This window comes from Miniopterus schreibersii (genome assembly GCF_964146895.1).
Source record: "Miniopterus schreibersii genome assembly, chromosome: 15".
NCBI classification, from domain to species: domain Eukaryota; kingdom Metazoa; phylum Chordata; class Mammalia; order Chiroptera; family Miniopteridae; genus Miniopterus; species Miniopterus schreibersii.
The window spans coordinates 17,253,701-17,266,435 of NC_138115.1; the positions used below are offsets into that span (position 1 = coordinate 17,253,701).

General features: G+C 37.3%; 1 protein-coding gene across 7 annotated transcripts in view; it reads left to right on the forward strand.

Moving 5' to 3' along the window:
- The window catches only part of SFMBT1 (Scm like with four mbt domains 1), a 107,862-nt gene that overhangs the window by 68,514 nt on the left and 26,613 nt on the right, over positions 1 to 12,735 (forward strand). For all 7 annotated transcript variants that reach the window (XM_081160303.1, XM_081160300.1, XM_081160302.1 and 4 more), the window contains 5 exons: positions 4,766 to 5,006; positions 7,316 to 7,404; positions 10,520 to 10,766; positions 11,437 to 11,531; positions 12,491 to 12,592. In XM_081160303.1, the coding sequence (XP_081016429.1) occupies positions 4,766 to 5,006; positions 7,316 to 7,404; positions 10,520 to 10,766; positions 11,437 to 11,531; positions 12,491 to 12,592 (774 nt within the window). The remainder of the gene's footprint in view (positions 1 to 4,765; positions 5,007 to 7,315; positions 7,405 to 10,519; positions 10,767 to 11,436; positions 11,532 to 12,490; positions 12,593 to 12,735) is intronic.

Genomic DNA, 12,735 nt, shown 5'->3' on the forward strand with positions numbered 1-12,735 from the left:
TTTATTAATGGTAATATAGCTCATGCTTTCTTTCTAATATGGAATAAGACAAAGATACTGGTTAACACGACTTTTGTTTGATTTTTGTATAGAGGGTCTAGCCATTAAAATTAGGTTAAAAAAACACATAATAAAATGTATAAAGATTAGGAAGGAAGAAAAAATGTCATTTTTGCAGATAAAAATAATTTACAGACATACTAATTAATGAGTAATTTCAGCAAGATTATTAGCTACAAGGTAGCCTCAAAATTCTATTATATTTCTATATACCAGCAACAAACAAAAGTGAAAACTGAAAGATTTGATTTACAATAGATAAAAAAAGTCAAATGGCTAGGAATAAATGTAACAAATATTTGCAAATAAACTTAAAACTATTATTGATATAAATTAAAATGAAGGAATATGCCTTGTTCATGTAATGGAAGACTCACTATGTAAAGATGTCAGTTCTCTAAACAGATCTGCTGCTAACCCAAGATTTACTTCAACCCAAATCAAATACACTCACCCCCCGAAAAAAAATCAAGGTAGAAATTGACAAGCTTATTCTAAAGTTTATGTGAACTATAAAGGAGCAAGGATAGCCGGACAAAGCTAAAAAATAAGATGAGAAGACTTGCTGTACTAGATATCAAAGTTGATTAAGACAGTGAAATGCTACTCTAAGGAGAAACAAATCAGAAACATCTACATCTGTAGGGATGTTGTATAGGGATGATTTATAACAAAGGTGGCAATTTACAGTGGTGAAGAAAGGTAATAGGTCAATTGTATATGCATTTAGAAAGAAATAAAACCTGACCCCTACCAATATCATACACAGAGATTAATTCAAGGTGGACATTAGTCCTAAATATGAAAGTCTTCTAGAAAATAATATAGTATATCTTTATGACCTGTAGGAGTAGGGAAAATTTTGTTTTAAGATACAGAAAAAGCACTCTTTAAAGGAGAAACTTTTTAAAGGAGAAACATTGATAAATCAGTCTGTATTAAAATTATGAATTTCTATTCCTCAACATCGTCAAGAAAGTGAGAAAATATTTGTAATGTAAGTAACTGACAAAGAACTGATACCCAAAATATACATTCAATAAAAAATACTCAATAAAAAAATTAGACAAGAAACTTAGATATTTTCCAAAAGAAGAAATATAAACAGTTAATAAATATAAAAGTTCCCAACTTTATTAATTAGGAAATTAAAATTAAAATCATGAGGTATACTACACACCTTCCAAAATGGTTAAAAATGAAAAAGACAGAAAACACAAAAATGCTGGTTAGAATGTTAGAGCAAAAGGATTTTTGCTACTGGGAGAGTAAATTGGTACGACCACTTTGTAAAGCAGTTTGACTGTCTGTTATAGAAATCTATGTATGTATGCACCAAGAGACATACAAAACTATTCATATTGTCATGTTAGTATTCTTTTTTTTTGGTCAGTCCTCACCTGAGGATATTTTTTCCATTGAGTTTTACAGAGAGTGGAAGGAAGGGAGGAAGGGGGGAGGGGGAGAAAGAGAGAAACATTGATGTGAGAGAGACACATCCATTGGTTGCCTCCTGAATGTGCCCCAAGTGGGGCAGGGATTGAACCTGCAACCCAGGTATGTGCCCTTGACCAGGAATTGAACCCAAGATCCTTCTGTGCAACAGCCAATACTCTAACCTAGGAGTGGGAAACGTCCCACCCTGCCAACGCAATAGCAGGTGAGACTTGAAAATCAATAAGTCTAGGAGCTTTTTTCATAGCTAATTTTTATTATTATTATTTTTTAAAAGTTCTCACCAGAGGATATTTTTTCCCCAATTGTTTTTCAGAGAGAGAAGAAGGGAGAGAGGGGGAGAGAGAGAAAGAGAGGGAGAAGCATCAATGTGAGAGAGACACATCAATTGGTTGCCTTCTGCTTGTGCGTGCCGACTGGGGCCAGGGATTGAGCCTGCCATCAAGATATGTGCCCTTTGCCGAAATCGAACCCGGGACCCTTTAGTCCACAGGCCAACCCTCTAACCACTGATCCAAACTGGCTAGGGTGCATAGCTAATTTTTAAGTTGATAATTTTGTATGGCCTGCAAATGATGTTATTAACATCCAAATGGCCCTTGGCAGAAAAAAGGTTCCCCACCCCTGCTCTAATCACTGTAAGCATACCTGGTAGGGCCATGGCAGTATTCTTTATAGTCTTCCAAAACTGAGAACTACCCAAAATGCTTACTGTTTAGTAGCATTATAAAGGATAAATTGTGGCACATTTATTAAAATGGAATATTATACAGCAACGAAAAATAATAAAATACTGTTACATGGCCCAGCCGGCATGGCTCAGTGGCTGAGCATTGACCTATGATCCCGGAGATGGCTGTTTGATTCCTGGTCAGAGCACATTCCAGGTTGTGAGCTCAATCCCCAGTAGGGGGCGTGCAGGAGGCAGCTGATCAGTGACTTTCATCACTGATGTTTCTCTCTCTCTCTCTCCCTCCCCCTTCCTCTCTCTGAAATCAATAAAGACATATTTTAAAAATAAGTAAAATACTGTTACATGCAATAGCATTTATAAGTCTCATAAGCTATGCTGGGAAAGAGAAACTTCACACAGAAAAACATTCATACTGCATAATTCTAACAGAGTGTGAAAACACAGGCACTGTTAAACCATAGGATAGTGATTACCATTTAGGAGTAAAACAGTGGGAGGAATTTTTACACAGAATGTGGGACTTTCCCTCTTTGGCTCTCTTCTTTCCAAGATTCCTCCTCTTTTCCAGTGGTGGTGGTTACCACATTGTATTTAGTGGTCAGGGTCCATAGTCTCCTACAATGCTTGACAGTTCCTCATGCTTTATTGTCTTTCATGGCCTTGATACTTTTGAAGAGTATATTATTTATCAGTTTTTTTATAGTATATTCCTCGATTTGGGTTATATTTTCCCCATGAATGATTAGCTTGAGTTTATGCAGATTTGGCAAAAACGTCATAAAAATTATTTTGTGCTTTTCTTGTTTTATGATACCAAGGGTATATGCTACTGATGTTTTCACACTGTTGATGTTAACTTTGATCAATTAGTTAGGGTGGTTTCTGCCAGATTTCTTTATTGTAATGTTACTATTTTCCCATTGCATTTAATAAGAATCTTGCAAGGAGAACCATTGAGATTATGTACATTGTCATACTCGTCATAGTCATTTTAGCATTGACCCATGATTCTTACCTGCAATGTTTATTTCTGTGGTGCTTGTCTAAAGGTGATTTTCTGTTTCCATCATTTTCCCCTGTTTTTATGAATTGGCCTTCTACTCTAAGGAAGATCTGTCCCCTCTTCTGTTAATTATTTTTTATTTTAAAAAATATATCTTTATTGATTTCAGAGAGAGGAAGGGAGAGAGAGAGAGAGAGAGAGAGAGAAACATCAATGATGAGAGAGTCATCATTGATCGGCTGCCTCCTGCAAGCCCCTGACTGGGGATCGAGCCCGCAACCCGGGCATGTGCCCCGATGGGGAATCAAACCGCAATCTCCTGGATCCTAGGTCGATGCTCAGTTGCTGAGCCACGCCTGGCCGGGCTGTTAATTATTTCTAACAATACGAACTCATGGGTATCATTGTAAATCTATGGGTTATAATCCACTACTTTTGTTATTTTATTGCTCACATTGTCTCACATGTGACCATTTGGAGATACTTCTTGTTGACTCCCATACCCTTTCCAAATGTCCCCATCATTTTTGGAGCATTCCCATACTTTCTGGCATCACAAGATATTCCAGGCTCCTACTGTGTGTTCCTCAACCCAGAATTGGGATCAGTTATTTCTCTACTGAGCCCTTGTTCTTTTTTATTGGAGGATGCTATTTAGAAAACAACATTTGGAAACTAATTTCACTATTTCTACTGAGTATCATTCTAGTTTCTGTTAATTTACAGAAATACATGTATATTAACACATACGTACATACATACGTACACATGCATCTATACTTCTTTCTGTATCTCTCTTTCAATTTGTCTTTCTGTCTGTCGTCATAACCTCATTCTGATGCCTTGATTCCAGTTCAGCACAAGGTTCATCCTCTAATCCCCCTTCCTTGTTTTTACTTCTTTCTCTCCCAGTGGGAAACCTGTCTCTGATCATCTGTAACATGTTGATTTATTTAATCTTAGTATACACACGCAATACTAGAATTGCTAACCATACCTTTGTGACCCTATGACTTATCTCAATTAGGACACTTTTTGAGAGAGAAAAGGGGCATTATTAATTAATTTTCAAGGACAGCAGGTGTGAACATAGACCATTTCAGGGAAACTGGGAGCTATAGCTTCCTGCATATGGTACATATTATACTAATTTTTTATTATTATATCTTATTTTTGTCCATTCTCTTCTCTAGAGTCATAAATTTTCTCTAGAATGATCTGGAAATCACTCTTGAAAACTAATGTGTCAAAAGCTATTAAAATGGTAAACATTTAGTGATATATACACCTAATAGAAAACATTGTCTGTGATCATAATAGACTGCTGTATGAAAGTACTGAGTTCTGTTGAGATGGAACTGAACAGCATTGCTGTTCCTTGTTTTGTTTGGATCACTCCTGTAAGTTAGGATTGGAATTTCTCAGGTTTCCCTTGAGAAGATTTTATTGCATTTAGTGCTTCAGAATTGTATAAGTTTTTTAAAAAAAATGTCAGCCAAAGAAATACTCATTTGAGGTACTTGTCTAGCAGTTAATAATAATTCCCTGTTCAGGTGGACACACGTTTGCAAAATGGATTTGCTCCTGGGATGAAATTGGAGGTGATTGTGAAAAAAGATCCTGAAACCTACTGGGTTGCCACCATCATTACCACCTGTGAGCAGCTGCTGCTCCTCCGCTACGACGGCTATGGGGAGGACCGGAGAGCGGACTTCTGGTGTGACATCAGGAAGGCCGACCTCTACCCCATTGGGTGGTGTGAGCAGAATAAGAAGACGCTTGAAGCCCCGGAAGGTAATAAAATACTCTGGTTGTGACACAGCAGGATTTGCTGTAAGAAATCTTGTCCATAACCGTGAGGTTTTCAGTCTCCCCTGCACATAGGGTTTTCTGAATTTCTTGGGTTAGTGTCTTGAAGGAAAATATTTATAAGAAATAATGCACATTTTCTTATCTTTTACAGTTATTTTCTGTGCTCCCTAAAGCCTCGTGTTTGTGACACTCACAGGGAGCATCAGCTACTTACCGTTCTGTAGGACTGTGAGGCTCTGAGTTTGAGACTTGTACGTCTGGGTGTCTTTAGGTCCATTGGGCCAGATTGATTCTCTTTTTTGACTTTATTGTCCTCTCTCCTCTAACCCACAAGTGACCTGGTACCTGTGAAGTCTTCAGAAGGACGAAAGCTTTCTTCCAGAAAAGAACCATACTGGAGCTAGAATCCAAACTCGCAAGATAGAGAACAGTACAAAAGAAAGAAGGGCCATATAGAGGTGGAGGAGGGGAACAGAGAGCAGACTTAAGAAAATACTAGACCTTATATGTTTTTCTTTCAGCTTCTTATTTTGATATAATTTCAGATTTACAGAAAAGTTGCAAAAATAGCATAGAAAATTCTTGGAGACTTTGCCTAAATGTTGACATTTTGACAAATTTACTTTATCCTCCCTTCCTCCTTCCCTTCCGCCTCTTTCCCTCCCGCCTCTTTCCCTCTCTCAAACCACACGCACACACACGCACATGCATGCACACGTGTGCGCGCACACACACCCCTGCACCTGCACACACATGCAGTACCTGACTGTTTAGTCAGGGGCACTGACCTCTTTTCCCTTAGATTGTCAAATAAAAAGTAACAGCCAACACAACATTAGCCATCCAGTGTGAATGAATCAAAATTATACCTATTTTTGTTAGATCAGCAAAACATACATTTTGTGGTGTGCCACAGAATTTTAGTAATGAGTTTATGTGTGCCATGAGATGAAAAAAGTTATCTTAAGGTAATCAAACAGTTGAAGAGAATTTTTTCTTTATAAAAGTAGTATATTGCTTAGTAAACAAAGAAAGGGTCATAGAAAATTATCATGGGTAGCCCCCAATGAGTAAATGTATCTATGTAGTGACTCTTAAAAACCTCTGACATCACAAAAGGAGAGACAGACTGAATATACCTCTTGATGGGAAGATGCAACCCCACTTGTGGGGCACCCCCCCGCCCCACGAGTCAAACCTAAATTTGATTAAGCCTCTGGCTCTCAACACTGATTTATAGAAAATACAGAGGTCAGTAGAACAACTGGTTACCACCAGGAGGCAACCAGTAAAAGCAGATTCAAAAAAACTCTATATAGGATGGATAAAAGGCTGAGTCTCTAAAGAAATGTGCTTCAAGAAGAAGAGAGAGACTGGGGGCTTTGAGGGAGGAAAAGGAACATACAGATTAAGAGAGATTTAGGTGATAAACATCAACCTTTTGCAATATATGGATCTCATTTGGATCCTGATTGAGCAAATTGAAAAAAATCATTTATGAGACATTTGGGGAAACTTGAACATGGACTCTGTATTTGATATTAAGGAATTATTGCTAATTTTTTAAGGAGTATGGTTATGTACTCCTTATGAAAGAAAAAAGTTACTTTCAGAAATATATACTGAGATTATATTGGATGACATGTGATATCAGGAATTGGTTGGGTGGGGATGGAATGTGTGAGGTTATAGATCAGAGGTTGGCAGAGCATCTGAAAAGGACCAGATAGTAAATATTTCAGGCTTTACTAGCCATGTAGTTTCTGTAACAGTTGCCTACCTCTACCTTTGCAGCATGAAAGCAGCCACAGACAGCTGTGTTCCAGTAAAACTTTATTTACAAAATAAACAACAGGCAGAATTTAGCCCACTTCTTGTAGTTTGCCAGCTCCTTCAGATCTAGGTGGAAAGATTGACCATGAAGTGACAGTTTTTGGATCTAGGGTACAAGAGAATTCATTATACTATTTTCTCTATTTTTATATATATTTGAAAATTCCCATTATACAAAATAAACTAGATACCTTTTGGATAAATTATAGTAACGGAGTTGGGGTCTGTTCTCCATGTTTTGCATACAACTCTTATTAAACTTATTAATCAGGAGGTAGCTCTGTCTAGGAGGATTTTTATCTTAAGCTGTCAAAGAAGCAATTGTTGGACTCTTAGGTATTAAAATGACATATGCACCTCTAAACCATTTTCAGTGGTTTAATTTCTCTGTATTCTGTTTAGTTTCTCTGTGTTCCATGGCTATTATGAGTAATTACTCATTTTATTCCCTCATCTAGGCATCAGAGATAAAGTGTCTGATTGGGATGAGTTCCTGCGGCAGACTCTGACCGGAGCATGTAGTCCTCCTGTTCCGCTGCTAGAGGGCGTGAGTATTCCTGCTTGCAGGATCAGTGTGGAAAACCCTTCCAGACTTTAGTGATATTTATTTCCTCTGTAAGGAATCTTAAAATTGGTTGCTTGTTTACTGCCCCAAGGCAAATATACATTATTACTAAAGACATAGGCATGGGTATTGGGAGGTTTAAACTTACCCTCAGAGGTTACAAACTGGTGGCTTGCTCAGTGCCTAAAGAATTCTGAATTAGTTGCTAACATATAAAAACCTAGTTTTCCAGATTCTTTTATGCTCCTGGAAAATGTGTTTTGGGGCTCTCACTCTAACTGAGCAGGTGTTGATTCTACTTGAGGATGGGCATTTGTAACTCCTACACCAGGTGACTTGAGACTCCCCTTTTTTCCGCTCAGAAGACAGTAAATCTGTAGTACTTCTACCACCTACCTGCTTTCAGCAATCCTTTCTGGTGTAGGTTTTGAGCTTGTTAGTGATTATAGATTTCTTGTTTTTATGAAGTCAGTTTATTGGTTATGACATTTCTGAATTATATTTTGTTACTTTCTTTGTGGCATATGTGAAATGTGGTGTATGAAGGTTCCAGTTTCTCTACATCCTTGACAGCACTTGTTACTCTCTTTTTGGTTGTAGCTGTCCTAGTGAGTGTAAAGTAGTACCTCATTTTGATTTAGGGAAATCACTCATTTTCCTAGTGACTAATAATGTCAAGCATCTTTTTAACTGCTTATTTGCAATTTGTGTATCTCTTTTTTGAGAAATGTCTTTGCCTTTATTTATTTATTTATTTATTTATACTCCTCCCCCAAGGATACGTTTTTACTCTTTTGTTTTTTGGGGCAGGGGGAGAGAAACATCGATGTGAGAGAGACATCCATCTGTTGCCTCCCATATGTGGCCTAATCAGGGATTGAACCCCAACATGGGTATGTGCTCTGACTGGGAATCAAGCCTGCAGCCTTTTGCTGTACCGGACGACACTCCTACCAATGGAGTCACCCCGCCAGGACGCCTGCTTTTAAATTGGGTTAATATCTTTTGAGTATTGAGTTGTAAGAGTTTCTTATAAACTCTAGTTGCAAGTCCAGATCAGATAGATGATTTCAAAATATTATCTCCAATTCTGTGGGTTATCTTTTCACTTTCTTGATATCATTTGCAGCACAGAAATTTTTTTATTTTGATGTAGTCTAATTTATCTGTTTTTTCTTTTTTGGCTTGTGCTTTTGGTGTCATATCTAGGAAGGCTTTGCTTTAACCCAGGGTCATGAAGATTTCCTCTTATATTTTCCTCTAAGTTTTTTTACTTTTAGCTCTTCTATTTAATTCTATGATCTGTTTACATCCCCTCGTAAAACTCGGTGAACGTTCTCTTTCAAGCTAGTCATTATATTGTATACTCTGACTCATTTCATTATGTTTAGCCAGGACTTGGCAGAAACTAAACACTCAGTAAAATTTGAATGAATGGGTGAAATCATGTACCAGTGAATTACTAAATATCGTACTCTACATTGACTTTGATTATGCCATTCTAATCTTTAGCTGTGAATGTGTTCCTCCACTTGTTCCTATGCTCTTTTGCATAATAAGAATATGTGTCACAGTGCAAGTCTTGTTAGGAAAAATGTAAGTTTGAATATTAAGAAATGGTTATGTGATAATGGAATCAGCATTCCTTTTTATTCTGTATTGTAGCTTTTAATATATATCTAGAGAGTGAGTATTAAACTTTTCTATCAGTGTAATCAGAACACTGTGTTCATAAGAACATTGTGAAATGAGTAAAAAATCAGAAACAACTAAAATGCTATCACTAGATAAGTGGATAAATTACCTCCCATTTGTAATACAGAATAGCAATAAAACAATTTCAAAGATGAGGAAAATTTGTATATGCTATTATAAAAAGATAGCTATGATATATTAATTGACAAATACAAATTGAAAAGCAGTATACAGTGCTCCTATTTTTTAAAAAAGAGAGAGAGAATCAGACTTGGGTATTAGAAAACACAGTTTCAGAGAGTGTGTGCAAAAGTGATTATTGTGTGTTTTTCTTGAAGGTGGGATTGTGGGGTATTTTGACTTTTGTTTGATTTTTTTTCTTTGATCATATTTGCTTTTACAATTAGACTAATGATGGTACTTTAAAAGTCATTACTAGATGAAACTATGTAACAGCCTTAGAGGTCCAGACCTGTTAGGATAGTTTTGTTGCATTATAGGTAGATTTTTTTTACCCTCACCCAAGAGTATTGTTTCCATTGCTTTTCAGAGAGAGGGGAAGGGAGAGAGAGAGAAACATTGATGTGAGAGAGACATATTGATTGGTTGCCTCCCACACATGCCCTGACTGGGGCTGGGGATTAAGTCTACAACTGAGGTACGTGCGCTTGGCCAAAATCAAACCCAGGATCCTTCAGTCCACAGGCTGATGCTCTAACCACTGAGCCATACTGGCTAGGGCTAGGTAGAGTTTTATTTATTTATTTTTTATTTTATTTTTTTAAACATATCTTTATTGATTTCAGAGAGAGGAAAGGAGGGGGAGAGAGAGAGATAGAAACATCAATGATAAGAGAGTCATTGATCGGCTGCCTAGCCCATATCCCGGACATGTGCCCTGACCGGGAATCAAACCCCGATCTCCTGGATCCTAGGTCGATGCTCAACTGCTGAGCCACGCCCTGCCAGGCTAGGTAGATTTTTAAATATATATATATTTTTATTGATTTTAAAGAGAGGAAGGGAGAGGGAGAGAGAGAAACATCAATGATGAGAGAGTGTCATTGATCGGCTGCCTCCTGCACGCCCCCTGCTGGGGATCAAGCCTGAAGCCTGGGCATGTGCCCTGACCAGGAATCAAACCAGAATCTCCCGGATTATAGGTCGATGCTCAACTGCTGAGCCATGCCAGCTGGGCCCAGGTAGACTTTTTTTAAGACAAACATTTTTATATTACCTACAAATAATGCTATAGGTTCTTATATGATATTAGACAATTCATTGTCACTGACTTTGAATGGGTAAAAATATAAAGGCTTATTTGAGGTTATTTAAAACTTGACTTTTTGAAATACTATGTTAACATCTCTTATTTAATAATTTCTCTTTTTTTTACCTACAGCTCCGTAATGGGAGGAATCCTTTAGATCTCATTGCTCCAGGTTCCAGGCTAGAATGTCAAGCTTTCCAAGACTCTCTGAGCACTTGGATTGTTACTGTAGTAGAAAACATTGGTGGACGGCTGAAGCTATGTTATGAAGGACTTGAAAGTTCTGACAATTTCGAACATTGGTTGTATTACTTGGATCCATTTCTTCATCACGTTGGTTGGGCAGCTCAACAGGGATATGAACTTCAGCCCCCATTAGGTGAAGAGTAATATAACATTTTTCTTTTAACTATTACATTACTGTTATATTATGTTCTTATTAATATTTATGAGACTGAGAAAAGCATTATTCCGCATATTGCAAAAGCCTTTGTTATTTGGCATAATAGAGATATTTATTGCAAACAATGTATAAGGAGTTGTTAAACACGTATTTTTCTTTTATTTTTATTGCTTTTGTAATTTGCCACACATACTGATATACATACCTTATAGACTTCTGCTCTACCTCCTGACCTCTTACCAAAATTAAAGAAAAATTCCCTGGGTAGCATTCATATAGGTCTAGGAGTGGGACAGATCTTGGGTTCAAAGCAAATTATTGATTAAGAGATTATAACTGGAGTTACCGTTTAAATCAATTTGCATTTATTACTACATACTCCAATTTGAGTGTTGTGTTATGTTATTTTGTGGACTACAGCAGTCCTTACGATCTCACTGTAGGTGTTTCCCCGTATTTTACTGCCCAGGCTCCGAGCAGGGGAGACAAAGAGGTGCACGTTCTTTGAGTGAAGGTGGTATAAGTGAGCTTGAACCCTTCCCTTTTCCCAGTGGGAAGTGACTCGTTTACTTATGTGAATGCTTTCAGAATAGTTATTGTGTACATTCTGTCATTATTTAAAGTTACCTGTCTCATTTTACTAAAGCCATCAGACATCTGAAAAACGAAACTGAGTGGAAAGAGATCTTGGCCAAAGTGAAAGAGGAAGAGGAAGAGCCATTACCATCTTACTTATTTAAGGTAAAAACAAGTAGAGTAAAGCAGTTTGCATGAGGTGCAAAGTATAAAATAACCCCAAGAGTCAGTGAGAGTGCTGTGGAGTCTGGAGGAGGGAAGGGGTGTGAAGGCTGGAGTGATGCTCCTCCTTCTCTTCTTCTAAAAATGGTTTAGGTTTTCTCCCAAAGTCCCTCTTAAAGCATTTGGAGTCTTTTCTATTCATAAAACAAAACTTTAAAAATTTTTTTAAAAATTGTGGCTAACACAATATTATTTAGTTTCAGGTGTACAGCATAGTGGTTAGGCATTTATATAACTTACAGAGTGATTTCCCCCCCATAAGTCTAGTACCCATCTGACACCACACATAGTTATTACAATATTGTTGATGTTTCATATGCTGTATTCTACATCCCTGTTACTGTTTTATAACTGGCAATTTATATAGCTTAATCCCTTCAAAGTGAAGGGATTTTTTTTTTCTACTCTTACCTACATAGTTTTGACTCTTTATCAAATGAACTTGTTTTTCCACCCGGCTGGTGTGGTTCAGCGGTTGAGCATCTACCTATGATCCAGGAGATTGCAGTTCGATTCCTGGTCAGCGCACATGCCCGGGTTTCAGGCTCCATCCCCAGTAGGGGCGTGCAGGATGCAGACAATCAGTGACTGTCTCATTTTGATGTTTCTCTCTCTTCCTTCCTCTCTGTCTGAAATCAATAAAAATATATTAAAAATAAACAAACTTATTTTTCCTTCAGGCCGCCTTTGTGTTCAGAATGTAGAGATTTAGGAGTGCGTCCTGTGGTTTTATTCCTGAATAATTTTTTTCAGGGAAGAAAATTATAGGAGTAGGCTATTTACCAGAGGTTGGACATTTCCATTATTTTAATTAATTAAGAGTAGTATTCAGCTATATATGAGTAGAAAATTAATGTGAAAATACTATATTCTTATATTCCCTCTTGGTGTTTACATTTCAGGACAAACAAGTGATTGGTACGCATTCATTCTCTGTAAATATGAAATTGGAAGCTGTGGATCCCTGGTCTCCTTTTGGGATCTCTCCTGCTACAGTTGTTAAGGTAAAGTGGGGGGAACTTTCTTGGTAAGAATTCTCATCAGGATGACTGGTTTAGGAAATTGGTAGTATTTTGATTTCAGGCTCTACTAGTCCAACCCATTGTTTTTCCTAAGCTGTGGGGCTAGAATTACTTCTATACACATT